This window comes from Micrasema longulum, unplaced genomic scaffold (genome assembly GCF_059751315.1).
Source record: "Micrasema longulum isolate JH-2025_06_02 unplaced genomic scaffold, ASM5975131v1 h1tg000147l, whole genome shotgun sequence".
NCBI lineage: Eukaryota > Metazoa > Arthropoda > Insecta > Trichoptera > Brachycentridae > Micrasema > Micrasema longulum.
The window spans coordinates 882,396-903,983 of record NW_028277353.1 but is presented as its reverse complement, the minus strand read 5'-3'; the positions used below and the strand labels follow the sequence as shown (position 1 = coordinate 903,983).

General features: G+C 33.3%; 1 protein-coding gene across 10 annotated transcripts in view; it reads left to right on the top strand.

Annotated features, from left to right (window-relative positions):
* Window positions 1-21,588, top strand: part of sky (GTPase-activating protein skywalker) — a 100,563-nt gene that overhangs the window by 1,200 nt on the left and 77,775 nt on the right. For 5 of the 10 annotated variants that reach the window (XM_088242613.1, XM_088242608.1, XM_088242609.1 and 2 more), the window contains exons 2-4: window positions 1,266-1,546; window positions 9,297-9,499; window positions 17,662-17,866. In XM_088242613.1, coding sequence (XP_088098739.1) covers window positions 1,420-1,546; window positions 9,297-9,499; window positions 17,662-17,866 — 535 coding nt within the window. In that variant the 5' untranslated portion in view covers window positions 1,266-1,419. Of the gene's footprint in view, window positions 1-1,265; window positions 1,547-8,881; window positions 9,500-17,661; window positions 17,867-21,588 lie in introns of those variants that run through there. The other 5 variants (XM_088242611.1, XM_088242605.1, XM_088242606.1 and 2 more) reach the window with 1 other exon arrangement.

Below are 21,588 nucleotides of genomic sequence, written 5' to 3'. Positions count from 1 at the left end.
CGTCAGATTTAAAGAGTACATCAGATTTTTGCCTGTCATGGGTTGGGTCTGAATATAGATATTTATAATCTATTAAACACCCGGCATAAGAAAAAGGTTTTAAAACTTTGATAACTCCGTACGAATAATCTAATTTTAGACACTAAACGTACAGTTGGCATCGCAGTCGGCGATCAGCTGAGACACTATGACAATCAGTCAAATTAATTTGCACAATAATACCATCGAGCATAAAATATAGATGGGTTCAAATAACTTTTAATGCCCCTATTTACTTAACAAGTCAACAATGAAACAATAAGTTTCCCTAGTGAGGAGGACACTTAAATCAATTTTTTTTTTTTAATCTTTCATTCGGTATAATATATTTATACATATATATGCACGCACACATTAAAAAATGTACCGTAATATAATATTGTGTATGATTTTTATTTAGAAACTTCGCCGGTCTGTCTTTAAGCCTTATCTTTATTATGTAATTTAATCTCTGTTGACTGTATGTTTCTGAAAATAAAAAAATAATAAAATAAAAATATTTGTATTAACCGAGTAACGCATGTCCGATTTAGTCTTGTCAAGTAAAAATCATTTTAAATAACCTGTTGTATAAGTAATTGCTTTTAGTTTATCTTATATTTTTATATGTGTGCTTATAAATTTTCCAGTCCTGATTACAATATGTATTGACAAAAACCTTTAATTAAAAATTGCTTTATTTTTATGTTATATCGATAAAAGGTATTATTCTTTTTTGCCCATGGCTCTTTAGGCATTAAATTGTATTTTCTTGGGTTTGACATCATTGTTATTGACCAACCTACCAAATCAATTAATATAAATAAATAAAGGTAAATGCTTCAATTTATCCAAAGACAAGATTGTATTAATATTTATTCCATTGATGACTCTGGAACACTTGACATTTTTATGAAAAGTGGGATGGGCATTCTTATATGCCTTGGTATGTGGAATGCGCGCCCTTGCCACCAAATAATGTCACCTTAAGTCTTTTAGATCAATCGATGTACGATGTGAAATAACATAAATTATGAATAATCGTTGAGTCAAAACAAAAAACAAATTAGTTGTAGAAACTTAGGTTAGATTTGTGGGTGGGCATTTAATTTATTTAATGTGTTATTACTTGTGTAGGAAAAACTTGTGTATTAAAAATATTTTTTTTATTTGTTTCATAATAAATAATTTATCATAGAGTTTTACAAATTGAATGCCAATTCAATCAATGAAATGTTTTTTTTCAGGTTAAAAATGGTGCAGCAAGATTTGACTTAAACATTTTTAAAAAATGAGGACGAATCCCGCTTGCAACCATCAGTGTCCGTAGGGTGGGGGCCGCTCCCATGGAGTGCGGATAAGGCAGTGTTGGACTATACAGACAGGAGAGGGTCAGTAGGGATGCCCTCGCACCAGGCGGGGCACAGTACACTGTCGGCGGTGGTGGAGGAGGAGGCTGACCTGTATGAAGCCTTCCCCCCTCACGTGGACCCTAGTGGCATCACCATCCTCTCTGAGAGTCCTCCCGGTTTGTATTCGTATACATAATTCCCTCCTCAACAATATTGTATCGCACATTTTAAACTGTACTGACAAATCCAGACCGTTTATCAGACAATAAAAAAAACAAATTTAATTTAAGAAGTCTTTGAAATATAATGCCAAAAAACTTCTACAGATTTGATTGGTGATATTAATTTATTCAAATTGTACCCATTTTTTGGCAGTTTTATCATTTTTTTACTAGGAAAATTTACCTCGAGGCAGGATTTTTTTATATCACTTAGTTTAGTATTTTAGTACTTTTTTTAATTCTTAAGTGATCTTGTCTTCTGCTAATTCATCTGGTAAGCTGGCAACCCATTTCTTTATATTTTTTTGCTATTAATTTTTCATCTGTGAGTTTTTGCAGCATAAAGTAAAAAATTTTAGGTCCAATTAATATATGGCTGTGCTGATCTTATACTGTTGAGAATTGAAGTTGAAGTTTTAGAAAACCTCTATATTTCTTGGGCCATTTCACAAATACTGTGTATTCATACATTTTGCTGATTTTACCAATCACTAAATTTCTGCTAAAAATATATAAAATTCAGGTTTAAATAAAAAATATTTGCATGCCAATCCATCTTCATCCTCACTGTTTTAGTGGCGAAGAGAAATTTCTATCCCAAAGAATTATAAGCTGTATGACGAATTGACTAATCTACACATTCTGGACTTTGGGGGATAAAAACAATAGCAGCTTTTCATTTTTATTAATTTCATTATTCCATGTCCGCTCCCTAGTTGGAGCATATGGTGTCCACAAAGATCCTCCGACAGTCAGCAGTGGACGTCCAGGACGTCGAGAACCTGATGCCTCGTGAAGTTGGCAAGCGTGGTTAAGGCTCTCAGGAGGCATCCGCAGTATATGTACCGTATCGCCTCCGCTTGATGACAGTTGTCACCGGAGTTTGCTGCGTCTGTTCTCTTATTACTTCATTCCTCACAAAGTCAAACCACCGCACACCCGAGATTCTTCTGAGACACCTATTCTCAAAACTCAAAATTTTGCCGCTTTGGGTCCTAGTGAGGTGCCACGATTCGCATCCGTAGAAGAGAATAGGTGTTATGCAAGCGCTATATAGGCGGAATTCGGTTTTCACTTAGTAAATATCCGATCTCCTGACAGCCTTCATACTATTGAATGTGGCGCCTGCTATTCCTAGCCGCACTCCCAAACTTAAATAAAATAAAAAATACTTTTGGAGTTTTCAATATTTTTCTATTAAGATTTTTTGTCCCGCTTTCATGTTTTTAATCTCACGAGGCCTGTCATCAACTTTAAAGTTTTAATACTTATGTTAAAAAGGTCCTCCCTAAACACAGGAAATTCCTGGAACAATGAACCTCTGTATGTTATAAAACAGTGAAATAATTTTTTTAAAAATTTTTGGTTATTAGAATTTCTTGGGATTTTTTCCTAATTTCCTTGTAAAGTAAAAATAAATTAAGTATGTTAAAACCTTTGTAGCTAGGACTGGATTTAACCCACTAGAAAGTTTAAGATTGAACAATTTTCCAACAGGTATGCAGAATCTCTTGATAAAGGAATAAGGAAGTACTTACAATGGTTAATGTTACGGTGTGTAAAAAGTGATTACGTAAACCAGCCAACTATATAGGTCATAAGCTATGTATAGGCCCAGACTTCCAATGACAAATTAATTGTGTTTTATTATTATCCAAAGATTTATTAAAAATGTAACTTTTTTCTCAAAACCTACACAGCTTATAATTTTTAAACCCTTTACATGTAAAATTTGTCTCGAAATAGTTATGTTTTTATTCAACAAGCTATTTTGATTTTTTTTTTGATAGATATTTTGCCAGTGTCATCATTTAAATATTGATTATATCGTTTATTTTTCTTTTTAATTTTTTTGTATAGTATTCAAATAATAGACAGTTTTTTTTTTACACATTTTAAATCAGTTATTTATAGTAAGATTTATTGAATTGTTTGCAAAGTGTCTTCTATCACATTAATAATTTTCCTTCAGATTGGTTAAAAGAGAGCATAATATACTACCACTATTAACATACCGCTCGGCCCCATCTTTTTAATTTCAAATCATCATCATTTATGTCCGTTTCCTAGTTGGAGCATATGGTGTCCACAAAGATTCTGCAGGCAACTCTGTCGGCTGCCAGTACCTGTGCATCCTCCCAAGTCAGGTTCGCGTCCCGTAGTTCTGACATGAACTGCCAGACAGCCTTCATACTGTTGAATGTGGCGCTTGCTATTCTTAGCCTCTCTCTCAGTTCTTTTTAAAAGCTGCTATTTTCCGTAACATGTACTCCCAGGGCTCGATTACAATAGAAAGTTAAGGACGTCATACCTTCCCCATGACATTATAGTTGAAGATAGATTCTCCCGAGCGATTACGAAGATACACTAACCGACCCCTCACCTTCAAGTTTTGAGGTATGAACATCGGTATCTAACGACGGGTCACCTCACGATACACGTTAAGAAAATTTTTAAGTCGAATTAAATTCTGATAGAACTGTCAGTTTTTAATCCGAACGGCTAGATGCAGTAGCTGGACCGGCTAGATGCTTCCCTATTAACATATAATGTTGCCACCATTAAAAAATAATTTAGCTATGATATTATTTTTATCTGTTTTATTGTCTACCTGAGTGTAAGTATTGAGATGTCAAAAGAGATGGCTGTGTAATATCTCGGTAGAGTAAATACATCAAAGTTCAGCATACCGTCCTTGTAACTTCATTAAGATTTATCTTTTATTAAGTTTTTATTTTTTTAAGTAAGAAAATTAAGTTTTCTGTATAAAAAGCAGAATATGCATATATTTTTTCCTTCCAAACATGTTTAATTATAGGTAACCGACGAATATACTATTTAAATGTTCATGCAAATATACTAATTTTTGTACACAAATATCGGGTTCTCTTTATAGACAGCCGAAGATAGCTCTGTTAACTTCCCATTGTAATCGGAGCTCAGGTATTTGAAACTCTCGACCCTATCGATGACTTGGTTTGACTGTCAGCAGATTTTGGGCATCAAGGCATGAATTGTTTACACAGTACATGGGTTTTTGCTATATTAATTTTTAAACCCATGTTTGCGGAGTTTAGCCTTTCTATGATGATTTGAAGACCCCTGACTAATACCCGTATGCAGAGACAAACTTTAAGGTGAGGTAAGTACATTATATTGTCTTCACCTTCGGGTTATTCTCTGCATATGAGATTAGAATGTACTTTCCTCACTTTAAGTTTTGTCTCTGCATACGAGTATAAATCGTCAATTATTCAGTTCTGTTCAGTTCAGTGCCGAAAATCGGCGTTTATTATAAGTAAATAATAGTATTAATAAAACCAAATCATCAGCATACTCAAGGTCTCAGAGTTTTTGAGAGGAGGAGATGAATATCCCTCGATCTAGTGGATAAAATAAATAAATAATCTAAAGGATTATAAAAATAAATGTTTTTTTTTATAACACACTTTTGGGAAACATTTTAATAAAACAAATTATGTTAAAATGAAGAAGCTAGTTGCAGAACTCATAATGCTTTAAAAAAAAACTTTTAAATTTATACCACTATTATTAAAACTATTTTTTGAATATTTTTTAATTTTTGTAATATGTGGATGAAATATACAGTTCTGCGTGTAAAATAGAACCAGGACCCTGGACGAGTGTTTTTGACTCTATGGCCATGGCTAATTTCAGATAAAAATTCTGAAAAAAATAAATCGAGTAGATATAAGTCCGCTTAGTAGTGTAGTTATTGGCGCGTTTGCCTGCCATGCTTGTTGAGGTTCCGGGATCGATCCTGGGTCGCTTTTATGATAACACTTTCTACGGCCGCGAGAGCGTTTGGAATAGCGGCGCCTAGGGATGTGAAATATTGTTTTTTAAGGTGCAATATTTTACTGTCCCATGATTGCCACCTGGAACACGAGACCGATCACCTTACCTTCCGAGTAATACAATTGATCCTGATGCGCTGACATTGGAGTACCGATGCGTTGCCCCATGCACTTCTGGGTGCGAATAGGGAATAGATGAGGATTAAAACTGGCCCTAGAGAGCCCAAGGATTCGGTATCATTTGGTTTTTAATATTATTTTGTTGGATTTATACACATTTAATCGAAAGTCAAAATGAACATACTTCTTCCCATTCAAACGTACAATCTTCTTTCTGCTTAACCACTTTTAGTCTAAAAAAGAACGATAATTCGGCGTATGTGGAAATACGTTTTTTCAAGTTTCATTGTAATGTATGATAATTAAATGAACATACATCAGCTATAATATGATTCTGTATGTATTGTAAACGAATTTAAATATAACTATGTTAGTTGTTTTTTCAAAGAAAAATATGTTATGTTCTCTTGTGCGAGGTTGTGCTTAATTCTGGGAAAAAGTGTTGTTTCGAGATTCCCCCTAATACTGAATATTAAAGTTTAATGATTCGAATTTTTGTTTTAAAATATAACAGTCTAATTGAGAATCGTTTTTTCAAAACACGAATTATATATTCGCGCCACAAAGCAATTTTTGGGTTTTAACAAAAATAAATTAAAGCCAGTATCGAGACGCATCGATTGCCAGAAAAAAAACTGTCTTAAAATATCTTAAAAAGTCTTACCGTTTTTTCAAAACACGATATTTTTTCCTGTAAATCGATCCCTAATTTTATTAATTTATATTGAGTGCTAATGAAATATAAAAGAAAATTATAAGCTATTTGTAAATTACAAATTAGATTAACTTAAGGCTTAGTTGTAAGGTGTACTTTTTTAAAACAAAGATTGTTCACGCGATTTGACGCGAATCACAAACCCCTCTCCTGAAAAATTATGTTTCAAGAAAATGTCGAGTTTGAAAAAGCGGTTCTTAAATGCTCAAATATATTTGAAAAATAATTAGTTTTGTACGTATTATACATTTAAAAAAAATATGAATAAAAAATAAGAGTATAAAAGAGAAAATGCTGATATTAAAAATAAAACTGAATAAACAAATTAAATTTACAGAAAATACAGTTTTCTAAGAATTTTTATTTTTCCGTTTCCTGACGAAAAATGAATGCAGTTATGTGTTTGACATCGACCAGGGCCCGATCACAGCCTGAAATCAACAGAGTTATCTTCCATCGTCTATAAAGTAAAATATAATATTCTGTTCGAAAAGTATCTTTGGAAAGTGAACACCTAAATCAGCAAATGAAAAGTCATAAGTTCTGTAAATGCCCAGATTTACGTATCCCTAATGATTTCTCTATCAGCGGCCGATTCCCTGGGTGTTATGCGCCATTATTTTCATATTCATCACTGTTATTGGGCCTCCTGGCCAGTTGTGGTGAAATAGAAATCTCAAGGTATCAATAAAAAGGATTATAATTAAAAAAAAAAAAGTAGTTAATTGAGCGTATCTATTATTGTTATTATTATTTATCTATTATTTTTACTATATGTATATAATATTATTTTTAGTAGACGTATAGTAAGTATTTTAGTCCCTTATTATGTTGATATTGGTATCTAAACTATTACGAGTAATACCAATCGCGATTCACCACATTTTGTAGCACATCCTAATGGCCGTATTACACGAATCAGAAACTTGAAAAATAAATTTTTAACATTTCTAAGCAATTACAGAGATAACGAATCATTAAATAAATGAATTCTTGAGTATAAAATTGCATAACGTAATATATAATAACTTAATTACACAAACGTGAAACATCAACCGCTCTAATGACTTTGTATAAAATAACAAAACCAATGTATGACACCCTCGATTTATTAAAGTTTTTTTCATTCTATGCCTAGGTTGAGTAGAACATCTTATCACTGTCGAAATTCTCGAACGTTAGCTCGATATATTTATCCTATTAATATAATACAAAACACTGGCGACGAATATGCCTCATACAAGAACAAGTTACGAATATATTCTTGGCGAAAATAGGAAATCAACTTCAGTCAATTCAAACTTGAGATCGTACACAACATTTTTGTCTTCCAACCTTCAATAATTATATGGCGCACTTTAATGCATTATCATATATGTTAAGATTGTATAATAATGTAGAAAGTAATGCTGATATTGATATCTTTAACGATACATGAAATAATTATAGGAAAACTGTAACGCAATTTATAAAATTAAATAGTCACTTATGTTAGTTAGGTAAAATAATTTGTAATTACCTGTTAGTAATAATTTATTGTTATAACTTTTATAACAATCATAGAATTCAATTAAGCTAGTCAAATTTAAAAAAAACCCTATTCTAAACTTTTTTTCTTAATTTGTGCATTCTGTGTTCACATATAATTGATGAACAATATCTAAAATAACAATTTGTGATTATTATTGTTTATTGTTTGTGAACCATAATAAATAAATAAATAATAGATCTGGTGAAAATAGTTATACTTTGTTGAATATCCTTAGTACTAATGTGTAATGTACTTATTGGTGGTAAATATGTTTAAAATCACGAAGCATAAAATATGTAGGTTTTTGTTTATTCACTTGTATATATATATATATATAAATAAATGGCAGAAATGCCGTATATAAATACATAAATTAATACATTTTCTAAAATAATGCTTTATTATAATGTTTATCGCTATTTTTTTTAATGCCGCGACGGCATTTTTCCGATTTTTATAAAATATTTATCTAAAATTAAAAAAAATTAACATTCTAAAATTTTGCATATTCATGGAAGATTTCAACCAATTTGTGTGTTAAATGACTCAATACTTTCTAAATAAAAATCCGATCACTTTTTGATGCGTGTAATACAGGTTTAGTACGCGTAGCGTCGTAACGTCTCTACGGCTGACGGCTATTCACAACGGACGCCGCGCTGCCGCGCCGCCCGCGCCCGCGCGTGCTCGTGCCTGCGTGTGATGTGCGCCGACCGACGACAAATTGCATTAAGTATGATTTATCATTCGCGTCGTATCTTATCAGGAACACTGCTGTCACTCATACACGCTTCAGCGAAGTCCGGTGCCGGTGCCGGTGGCGGTGGCGGTGTACAGGTAGAGTAGTCGGCAAGCGGCTGCCAGCGAATTTACCGGTCGATCCGAGGCTGCGCGAGCTTTCGCCCCCATGCGCCGCGCGTCCGCGTCCAGCGGAAGATCGGGTATCGCTCCGAGCGCGACCTTCGATCCTTCGGATTTATCTCGCTTCTTGAACCCGCGAACTCTCGACATTTTACACCAGTTGTTTACCCGAATGTCCGTGTTTACTCGTCTTATCGCGCGATAATAACCGGCAGTGTGCCTCGCCACTCGCCACTCGACAGAGCCAGACCGCCGGGTGTCGGGGACTCTGGCTAGTTGCTGCAGCGCGCGGTCCAGTGCCCGCCTGGACAGTCTCTCGAGCGGTCAGCGCCCGTCCTCGACGCTCTGTGCGTTCGTGATGCGATCAACACCGCGCTGTACTAAAACTCTCCGGAGAGCCGAGTGTTTGTTCAGTTATCGCTCATTCGCATAGGTGCGCAGGCGCGAAATGTAGTGTCTAGTGGAAAATGCTCCGTTGTCATTGTCAGTAGCGAAGGAAAATGACGATGTTCATCGAGTTGACGAGTACCGTCACCGGCTCGGGCACCGCGGAGAGCGGCCCGGAGGAGCCCAAGCGCATCTCGGCCTCCGTGTACCCGAGCTGCGCCGACCTAGCTCCTCCGGACAAGTGGACTAATTGTATTCCTCTCGCCCCTGAAGGCAAGCGGCCGCCGCTGAAGACCTTCGCGGAGGTGCAGAGCTTGCTGCAGCAGGGCCGCAAGAGGGACGTGAAGCTGCTCATCAGGGAGAACTCGTGGCCCATCAACAGTAGCGTCCGCGCGCAGCTCTGGCCCGCGCTGTGCCGCCAACATCAGCATGGCAAGTCTATGCTGGACGGCTTTTACTGGGACATGGTCAATCAGGTCAGTATAAATCCTTACGAATATAATAAAGTAGAAACTTTTACGAATATGATACCGCTATTTGTCGCCTTCGAAATAAACTTGTCCAATTAATAAGTTGGTTTCTTATCTAGTCTAGATTTCTAAATAGATAGAATTTTTAAAAATCTTTCGAGATCTCTATTGTCGCAATAATTTAGTTCGTTCATCCGTTACATAGAACGATTATGCATAGTATTGATCACTAATGTGTACCTAAGCGTAGTTATCACCCAAATATTATAAACATAGTACAACGCCCGTTATAAATAGATCCCCAAAACTGTGCTATACTGTACGAATACAATTATCACTTTCCAGAAAATGTAAGTCCTTCTCGGATTCCAATAGTTTTGATTAAACACGTAGTCAGCGGACGATGTTCTAATTTATTATAAGTGAAAAATACACATTGGGAACAGAGCAGAGCGATCAACGCGCTTTCCAGATGGACTTAAAAGAACTGGTCCACGTTCCTTAGAAATTAAGCATTTTACAAATTAAGCGCATATAGAGTACCTATAATTAATTATGCGCAAAATTATTTTTCATCAAGTACTTAACTGAAATGCGTAAATGTTCATAAATTTCATTTGTGACATACAAGTTTGTGTACATTTCTAATTTGCTGTACATTTGAACACTTCTCTCAAATGTTTTAAATTTAAACGCAAGGTAAAGACGCAATACTGATATAAATGTTATTGTTTGCTGTTTAATAATACACATATTTATACAGATAACTTTTATCGCGTTTATTATTAATATGAATATTTTTTATTTGACAGCCAAGTAAATTATATTTACAATTTTAAATAAATATATAAATATCAATAGATTGGTTTTGAATTGTGTGGACAAGTAATTAAAATATAATATGTTTAACATAATACCTTACTTTGAGGTCTTATATAAAAAAAGCACTATGCTTTGTATTGCCAGGATAAATATATCGATAGTTACATAAATAATAATAATTAATTGATTATTGGTCTGTATTTTGACTTTTCCGAAACGAACACAATGTTTGTGTGCCTATAGTTAAAAATCAATTTCAATATTCTACATATAAGATAGATATTTCTGAAAAGTAATTAGTAATAATTGAAGCTTTTCTTCTAGTCGACAAAATATCTTAATTTTTCGGTACCTAATTTTAATCGTTTTAGTTCAAATTTTGTATTTGAGTTGATGCGATTTTACCGCGAAAGCATATCGTCACCCTAACTTGTAAAACTCGTAAATCCACAAATAGTGAAAAACTGTATTTTGACGTTTTCTGTTAGAACTTCAAATAATTTATCTGTGTAAAACTTGTGTATTTGTACCCTGTGTTGCAAAAAAACTCTGCTTCAATTGGCTATTGAATTAAAAACTAAAGTAACTGAATCAAGTTGTGGTCACGTGGCTAGTGTTGCGGACTTGAAAGCCCCCAACCTCTTACCCGGATCTGTTTTAAAGGTCTTGTGGCCTCCTTTCAGATCAGCACATTGCAAAAACATTTTTTTAGCTGAAATGAACGGTAATTTTTTAATTTTTAAAAATTCATTGTTTACAAAAGATTCGCGTTTTTTTTTTTTTTGCTTTTACATTTACTGCCCCTATCGCCGCCAGAGCAATCTGAGTATACGCAGTCAATTCGTCTGTCACCCTCAATCAATTTTTCTTAATTCCGACGGCGATAGGGTATGTTTGTTCATTAGGTTGTTAGTAAACCGGAAGAAACAAGTTCGATCGGGAGAACCAGAACCGTTACCACCCCTCCACCGGCCAAATAATTCAAACCCAATTAAGCCCAAAACAAAATCATTGTTCGTAAATTCGCTCTTTTCCTAGCACCCTATTCAAGACGAAAACCTAGCATCGACATATTCAAAATCTAGCATCCTAGTCAAGACCTATCCCACATACTAGGACAGCGTCCCCAATAACGCGCCACGGCGGCGAAGGAAGTGTTGCGGACTCACGGATCACAGGTCCGAGGCCTTACTCTACTTCAAATTTATTTTCATTTTCTAATAGTGAGTTATTTACAACTCGTTAAAAATGGCCACCAAAATAGAAATATTTGGGTAAATTATAAGAACGCTAGTATTTCATTTTTCAGAAATAATTAAAACTCCCCTGAAAGTCAGTAAGTTATTTTTATTAATGACTTATTTTTCTATGCATGACAGTCAACTACGAGCGAAATGCCTTACGTACCTACATCACGATGTTTACATCCCATCTAAATAATTTCAGATATTGTTTTTTTACCACTTTTATACTTCGACAAATCACTACACTGGGACATCGGGTTGCTTCAGATAAAACATCAATATACTACAGTATAAACGGAAAATCGCCAAAATGACGAATGTTTATACAAAACTTTATTATCTAGTGTCATAACAAAATGCGGATGAAAATAAACAAGTCTCATATTATCTAAAGCTACCTACCTATTGACAGTGTATCGGATATTATATTATTGATGAACAGTGCTTATGTGCGAGCATGTTATTGAGCACGCGCCTGTTTGTATCCACTGTCCGCTGTCCACTACGTGGTAAGGTATACAGAGTGCAGTCGCAGACGTCCAGCGCTACCGTTCATAATATCGCGTCTGAGGTCACTAAGCAACCTTGCCCGGCTACCGTCCCAAAATGGTCTGAATATATTATTTTTTAAACCTATTTACAGGTTGAAAATTTTTATTATCTACACTCTCGCTCTCGCAACTAGGTATTTTCTCAAAAGTAATAGTTTACTTGCTTTTTTCCGAGATGGCTTTTAAGCGTAAGACTGATCGTCTCGCCTTCATGTAACGAATGATCAAGATATTCCGCAAACGTAGTAATAAAGCATTTCCTTATAATCTAAAGAGTGTTATGGAAATGCTGATTTTCGATCACTTGATAGATTCAGTACTATTATTTATTTTTTTTAAAACCTTTATTAGCATAAAAAAAAACAATACATACAATAAAAAATGGAACACTTAAGGTTTAACTTGCCAAAAAAGAGTCTGGCTCTTGTGTTTGACAAGTTTACAAAATAATATAAAAAAGAAACAAAAAATGCAAAACAAAATAATACAATAAATAAAAAATTTAAAAATTGAGAAAATTTGACACTAATAAAAAATAATAAAAAACACAAAATTTATAAAATATAGCTCTTTGCGAAATACACACAAATAACTGTGCTATAAACATTGTTAAATAATGGCTAGACGTTAATCTTCTTACACTCAATATCGATAAGACGAAATACCTGTCATTTTTTATAAATAATAGTACACTACCAAGCAATACGTTTAATCTAGGAATTTATTCTGATAAAACATACCGACTTCTGCAACGGGTAGATTCCACAAAATACCTCGGTGTTATCATTGATAGGAATTTGCGATGAGAGGCTCGGGTCCAGTCACTCAACTCTAGGTTGAGAAAGCTGTCCCACCTATTCTGCTCTCATAGAGACATTCTGGATATTGGCACTCGGAAATGTGTACTTTGCTCTGTTTCAATCCTCTGCAACCTATGGAATGGTTGGCTGGGGGGGTTGTGCGGCATCCATCTTAAAGCCTCTCGTAATTTCACAGAAATTATCACTGAGAATAATATTCCGGCGCCCTCCGACACACCCGTCAGAACAATTGTTCCAATACACGAAAATGCTGGATATTAGACAGCTGTTCTTAAAATAAACACTTACACATTTCTGGTCCAACAATAAGGAGAGATCTCAGCAAAATGTTCGTACGAGGTTTTCCCAGAGCACGAATTATATCTTACCCGAAACCCGTACGACTTTTGCTCAGCAACATATCTCCTTTATCACGCCGAGAGCGTTCAATATTTTGGAATAGTTTATTTAGCTATCAAGAACAATAACTGTATTCAAGAGAGGATTTAAGGACTGGATTTTCCTTAGTGGGACGGATATGAGTGGGAAACTCCTTGATGATTTTCCGAATATATGACTACCTTTTTTTTTTCATTTCTTTTTTTCTTTCTTTTTTTGTAAATCGTAAACTAAATGTTTGAGTTTGCTGTTTACCGTATTGATGTCCCATAAAATTCATTATTATTATGTTTCTCATCCTATATAATATTTGTGGTGATATTCTCGTATGCCTGTGTTAACTAATTACTCGTCCGAACTTAACACGGGACTTTTAATTCCATGAAGTTGGAACTTATCTTTTAAAAAAGTGTGTAATAAACTGTTCATATATATTTATAATACACATGTGAGAAGTCAGTTGGAGTATGCTCCTATTATATGTAATCCCCAATAGAAGGTATAAATAACCTAGAAAGGATACAGAAAAAAAAAAAAAAACAAATTTGATTGTGCTATTCAAAATTCTGGAATACAGAAGAGTGATTGCAGATCAATTATTCCTATTTGTGAACAATTATAAGTTCTTTAGAATATCTTGTGCCCAACAGGACAACCTTCCAAACCACATTCAATTTGCCGATACCCAGGACAAATTCAGGAAAGAATGATTTTTTCTATAGAGCATGTCGTTATTACAATACCGTTCCCTCCGGTCACGCAGACATTTTTCATCTTTCCTATACTAAATATAAAATATATATAGGCGTTAGTAATACGCCTGTATGTCATTGAAATCGTATATTCATGTTTATGTTTGTACCTTCTTCAATATTATTACGTAAGTTGTTTTTTTATTTTCTCATTTGAAAAAATATATTTCAAATTTACTTATTTATTAAATACATATGTTATTTTTATTTATTATTATTAGTATCGATTTACTTTTTGCTTTTTTATTAAACTAACAAACTGTAAACTTGCTTTTGCTAAATCATTGTTTAATTTGTCATTGACATCTGGCATGTTTCCTGATATTTGGAAAATATCCTTTATTAGACCAATTTTTAAGAACGGCGATAGATCTGATATCGCGAATTATAGATCCATTTCTAAGATTCCTCCTACTTCGAACATATTTGAAGCTATTATTACAAATGAAATAACTCCCGTTTTTAAGAATGTACTGATCGAGGAACAGCATGCATTTAGGACTGCTAAGTCGACAACTACAAATCTACTTTCATTTTCTGAATTTTTAGAGCATTTGAAAACAATCTTCAAGTTTATGTACTCTATACTGACTTTTCCTAAGCCTTCGACAAAGTCTATCATAAAATTCTATACTCTAAACTTTATGCTCTTGGCATTAGAGACCCGTTACAACAGGAGTTGTATTTAAAATCCTATCTCTTCCAAAGAAAACAAAGTGTCATGATTGATAATTTCACCTCAAATAGTTTTATGGTTACTTCGGGTGTACCGCAAGGTGCTCATTTAGCCCCTCTTCTTTTTTATTTATTTGTTGATTATGTTGTTAGTGCGTTCTCTACCACAACATTCTGGCTTTTTGCTGACGATAATATGATCCTTAAAGTAATTAAAGATGTTAGTGACTGTCTTGCTCTACTAGATGATATTGATTCTTTTCATGACTGGTGCAAAATAAATAACCTTGAATTAAATATCAACAAATGCAAAATAATTTATTACCGTAGATATAAAAACAATATTAATGACCAAATTCTTTCCCTTGTAACTTCAATAAGAGATCTCGGGGTGATTCAAGACAAAAAACAAAATTTTCATGAACACATTGACTATATCATTAACAAATCTCTTAAATTATTTGGATTTGTTAATAGAGCTACATCCGATTAAAAACATTCTAACTCTAAAAACACTTAACTACTAATTGGTTCGTCCCATTCTTGAATACGCCTCCGTAATATGGTCTTATTCATATGTTACTCATATAAATCGCATCGAATCAGTTCAGTATAAATTTATAAGAAAAATTGCGTACAAACTAGGAATCACAAGAGATAACTTTAACTATACCGACATATAACTTTTCCATAATATATCCAGTCTCTCACAACGCCGATTTAATTTTAACGTTTATAATACTTAATAGTTTATTTGATGTCCCGACTATTCTTCAACAAATATATCTTAATGTTCCTTCACGTAGACTCAGAAATAATGAAATTCTGTTCCTCGGTCATCATAAGACTAATTATTGTTTCCATGCGCCTCTACCCAAAATGATTAGATTTACAAATAAAAATCAAGATCTTAATTATTTTGATTGTAAATTGTTTTTTTTTACAAATAAACTGAAAAAATATTCCCAATAAATTTACTGTATATTTGTAAAATTAACCTGGATTCCATAATGCCTGTCTAATGCATTAACTTGTTTGATTTAAATGATTTATTGTCAATTCTTGATGGAATTCCATTGTAATGATGTAATAACTTATATTTACATATCAGTTATTAATTTTAAAATACTTGGTACACTTCCACTTAACTTGTCTTTGCTTTTCTTTGTTGTATTGCTTCTATTATTTGTTACTGTATTATTATTGTTTATTTTTTTCGTTATATGATTTGTTTAAATATGAACATTGTCCGTAATTTTGTTAAATGAAATAAAATAAAATATCTATTTTAATATCTATCTTATCTATTTACATATGTTTTCTTCTTCTTGAATATCGAGGCGCCAATTTTTATCGAAACTCAACCGGACAGCGTCAAAACACATTACCGTATATACTTATGTAGAGCTACTTCGTATGACTCCAGTTGCAAAAAAAAAATATATTTAAAAAAAATGTTTTTCGTTACATACGGTCTTAAAAAAATGTTATCGCCAGCGGATTTACACGGAGCAACTCCAGAGTAGTTGATTTTAAAGCGAGAGTAAATAAATTTTAAAATTTCAACTTGAAGAATATCCCTAGAAGTGGAAGACACTGAAATGGATCAAGTTATATCGGCTACTGAAATTGAAAACAATCCAACTCATTCTATCGAAAAAATTGCGAGCACACTCGGATATTCATGGTCAAGTGTTCAACGAAGTGTTAAAAAAATCGGAAAAGTGTGGAGACAGGGTGAATGGATACCATATGAACTAAGTGACAAGCACCTAGCCCGCTCGCTTGCCACACACGGCAAACATCACAAAAGTCTCGGATGGAATATTGTTAGACATCCACCATAGTCTCCGGACATTGCTCCTTCGGACTACCACCTGTTTCGTTCTATGCAACATTTCTTAGAAGAAAAAAATATTTATTTAACACTTTATATACGTATACAATATATATACATATAAGGGCGGGCATATTGCCTCAATGCAATTTCTTCCTACCTACCCAAACCGTAGTTTGAGAAAATTACAAATACATGGACATATTGAATCTTACAATTTTATACAAAAATTAAAAACAAAGATTAACAAAATAAAAATATTTAAAAAATTAACACTGTACTATGAAGAGAGGAGAGGGGACGGATAAAGGAACAATTTAAATATTTAGATAGTGGCATTTCAATCTCGACTTAAATGTAAATAAAGAAGGGGCGTCTGTAACATTAGTGGGTAGATTATTCCAGGATCGAGCGGCTACTACTGTGAAAGAGGAGGCAAGAAAATTAGAGCGATGACAGAGTATTAAAAGGGTTCTCTCGTTACTAGAACGAAGAGATAGTCCGTGTTGTGAAAGAGGTTAGAAGAGCACTCTCAGATAAACAGGCGAAGTGGGATTATTTAAAATATTGCGAAGAAGTGATAGAATGTGAATGGTTCTTCTATGCCTGATACTGAGCCAGTGTAGTTGCGTTCGATACTCGGTTATGTACACTATGAAAAAAGGGCATAACTGAATATTTCGAGTCAAAGCCCATTATTTTTTTTGAAAAAGGCATTAAAATGTTACCAGAAATATGGAAGAAGGTCATAAAGAACGAAGGAAAAAATATGTTGTAATTAAATTTATAAAATAAAGAAAATATGAATATTTGAATTTTTTATTTTAAAAACGACATTAATTTCGGGTAACATTATATCAAAGTGTATGCATAAAATAAATGCTATAAAGTTTGTTAAATAAAGTTAGAAAAAAATATAGTTATTTTAATAAGTTGTTTAGAGGAAGGAAATTTTTTTGATTAATTTTATAATCTATTATCGGTTTTCAATGATTTTATTTTGACGAATAAAATAATTAAAAATCGTGAATATTTAGGAAGTCGTTGCCTCAGACATATTTTATAGTATTTATGTATTGTATCCGCAGGTTTTCGGCACGACGGAGTTGCCCGACAAGCCGATCATGCTGCCTCCCTTCGTGGAGTCCACGCACTGCCTGGGCTACCACCTGACGCGCAAGGGGCGCGCCGTGGCGGACCGCGTGGTGTCCGTGCTGGGCTACGCGTGCCCCGACATCACGTACAGCCCCTCGCTCTACCCCGTCACGGCGATCCTGCTGCACTTCATGCCTGGTGAGTGGCGATACATTCATTTCCACTTTATTTATTGTGCACAAGTGCAAGGAAAATACATGCACGCAAATACATTTCTTATTATATTATTTTATTTATTTTTACTAACTTTCACGCCAATAAGGCTTTTGCATATATGTAAATCGTATAAAACAAGTATTATACAGACACAACATAAAGTTCAAGAAATACAGTATAAAGAAATAATAGAAAGTACAGTAGTAAGAAATATAGTTTAGAAAAATATAAAGAAATGAGAGTAAGTAGTAAGAGAGAGCAAATGCTGTATCAGATATAAAAAATAAACAGCTAAATAAACAAATAAAACTTAAAGATATTCAATTTATAGAAATACAGTTTAACGGTTTGGAAAAGCTTGGTATTTAAAATATTTATAAAGGTTCATAATTTTATAATACAATATAAATATTTTTTAAATTAATCTAATCGCTTTATGAATAAACAAAAAAGTGTGTTCATATACATTTCTATTTGTTAAGTAAAATATGCATTGTTTTTTTATTTTTATTATTTACAATTTATGATGTTTGTGTAATATTTTAGGTTTAAAATAGTTGAATAAATAGGGTTGTTGATGGTTGGAATAAGCTGCCACAAGAGCTGATCTCAATGTGTAGTCTCAATGGGTTAAAAAATGGACTAGATTTGTTTCGGAAAAGTTAAAGTGCGCTAACAACTAACCTTCGTTTAAAAAGATTAAAGTATATCAGCTTTAAGCTGCTCGCTTAAAAATTAATATAATAAAAAAATATTTCTAAAAATAGCGAAACTTAAACAATAAGCATAACAAGGAAACGTACCTGTTTAAATATATATTATATAAATGTATAATTTAAAGATTAAATCATATTCAGTGAAACCATTTCCTTTATTCATTAAATCATATTAAATAATAACAACATTCGTAGGTACTCATTACCGAGCTGGGCCCCGATTACAATGGGAAGTTAAGAGCAAATGCTGTGACTAAGAAATGAGAAATTTGATGAATAAGTATTTGAACATAGTATTTTTGTCACTCTCTCGCAGATGCCTCCCTGACATTGTGCGAAAAAGACAACTTCATGTCGGACTAATTATGCCTAGCCTAAAATCGACAAAATCGGTTTTGTTGTCCCTTTTTCCGTATCAGAATAAAATTTTATGTGACGGTACCTTTTCCGTTTTTCAACATTATTTATCATATTTGCATACCGTACGTCCGAAGACGGCAGATAAAGCTGGGCGCTTTTATTGGTGTTTGGATGGTCCTAGCTCCCATAATAAACGATGTATCAAAGAAAGCAAAACCACCGAGACACGCTAATGGTAAATATCTATAGTGTGTAAAAAAATCACCGCTCTAGTGCCATAATCCAGGGAGAAAAAACGGGAATACGTTTGTATGAAGAAAAGTCAGGCCACGTTTCCTCTTGAATAGTTTTTTGTTTAACTGTCTATAAAGTAAAATCGAATTTTTCGTAGGAAAATGTGTATATTTGTATGCAAATTTTATGTATCTCGTTAGTGATCTGTAATTAAACATGTTTCAAAAACAATTTTATATGAATATTAAAATTTTCACACAGAATTTTCGATTGAATAGATAATTAAAGAAAAATTATAATACCAGACGCTTCCAAAAACATAGACGAAAAAATAGTTACGCACTGGTCCTGATTTCCTATGCACCAGACCGTATTCACCCGTCCTGAGTTACTCATACTCCTGCTTATAGTTGTCGATAACAATAAAAAAATTTAAAAACAGTTTAAAAAGGGGTGGCACATAAATTACCTACTGACACCTCTATGTTATTTTTTAAAAGTGAAAGTAAAACTTTAAAATCTGAGGAATAAAACGCAGAGCAATAAAATCTTTTTCATATCGGATTTTCGTCAGCGCATTTGCCTACCGTCTAAGAGGTCTTGGGTTCGATTACCGACATGGTTGACATGAAATATTTATTTAAAAATGTGTTTTTATACTGGAATATTTTATAGTCCCTGCACTGGCACCTGAAAGTAAGACTGGTCATCTTACCTTCATCTAACAAAAATGATCAGGATACGCTGCGATTTATGTACCAATGCAGTTCCCTATGCAACATTAGGTGCGAAAAGCGAGTGATGATGGTGATAAGTAGTATACATAATTAAAATAAAATGTATTTGTTCCGTTTTAAACTTACATAATAGGAATTAATATGTTTCGGAGCTTTTTAGTTCACCACTTATCCGTATAAATACATAATGCTTTTACCGTTGCGAACGAGCTTTTCTTTTTGGTGTAGGAAATAAAGGTTTTACGAATAATGTTTTGAGTATGTCCAAATGTTCGTAGACAGGCTAGATTTTTCATGTTACAAAAATGTTTTCCCTCTTTGTTGCAAACATTTAGATCTTAATAAAGGTTTTCTCAAAGAGTAAATTTACAAGTCCCCATCTTGGTCTAACAGTCAGCGCGTTTGACTACCATGCAAGAGGTCTCGGGTTCAATTCTCAGCATGTTTTACATAAATTATTTATATTAAAAAGTGTTACACAATATTTCATGGATCCTGGACTGGCATCCGAAGCGACTGATCATATACCTTCATGTAATAAAATTTATCAAAAAACTCTGAGCTTGGTGTACCTATATAGTTCCCTATGCACCATTAAGTACGGAAAGGGTGTGTGTGTTAATTCACAAAATTTAACAATACTTGCTTTTCTGAATGTGAATATCACATTACTTTTAACTGACAATCTGTATTATTTATGCTTCAGTATGATTGTATTTGTTTTTTTTTGTATTTTATATTTTTTTACATCCGATACTAGTCTAAGTATACTCTATACCTTAAATTGTTTTTTTTTTTTTTTAATACTTTGTCCTATGTTTAGGTTTAAAAACCCACTTCAAAATCCTGAGTAATTTTGTTTTTTTAAGCTTGTGAATTCAAATGTGTTTACTTGTATTATCTTATCGTAATCTTAAGATCAGTTATTGGCGATTGGCCATATCTGATTAATCGTATCGAAGATTATTTTTAATATTCACGAATCGGTTAACTCATAAAATTATCTTTCACTCGTGACTGTAAGTACACTCGTCTCCATTTTCTTCGATGTGAAATGCTAGAACTAGTGAATGACTTAAAAAGAAAACCGTAAATCAAAATATTAAGACGTAGGTATTTATATCGAATTATTTTTTTGCGTATTCGTGTCATACCGAGATAATTAATTAGATTTCACTATATTGTGTTATATAATTAAAAACCCACGTACGCATTTTTAATTTTTAGTTTATTAAGCCGAAGTCTCTCTTATGAAATGTACCTTTGCTTACTATATTTAATAGGATAACATTATTAGATATTTTGAAAGAAGAAGAAAAAAAACTATGAATTATAATGGTATGAAGAAGAATAATTCGAAAAAAAAGTGTTTTTGTTACTGTTTTTAATGTTTGCAAAAGCAAGGACATCGGCTGAAACAAATACAATTATTGTTAGTAAAATCAGTCATGACATATTTTCCTTGGTATTCGAACCAGAAAATTAAAAACGAATCAGATATAGAGGCGAAATTTGGAATAATAATGTTTTTTAAAATTTTATTTATGTAATTTGATTTTCTTTTATTTATTCTAAGTTCTCATTGATTGTCGGTATTTTGTGTAGGTTTATAGATTTTGGCTTTTCGCGCTTGCGAGAAAGTGAGAGATTAGTATAA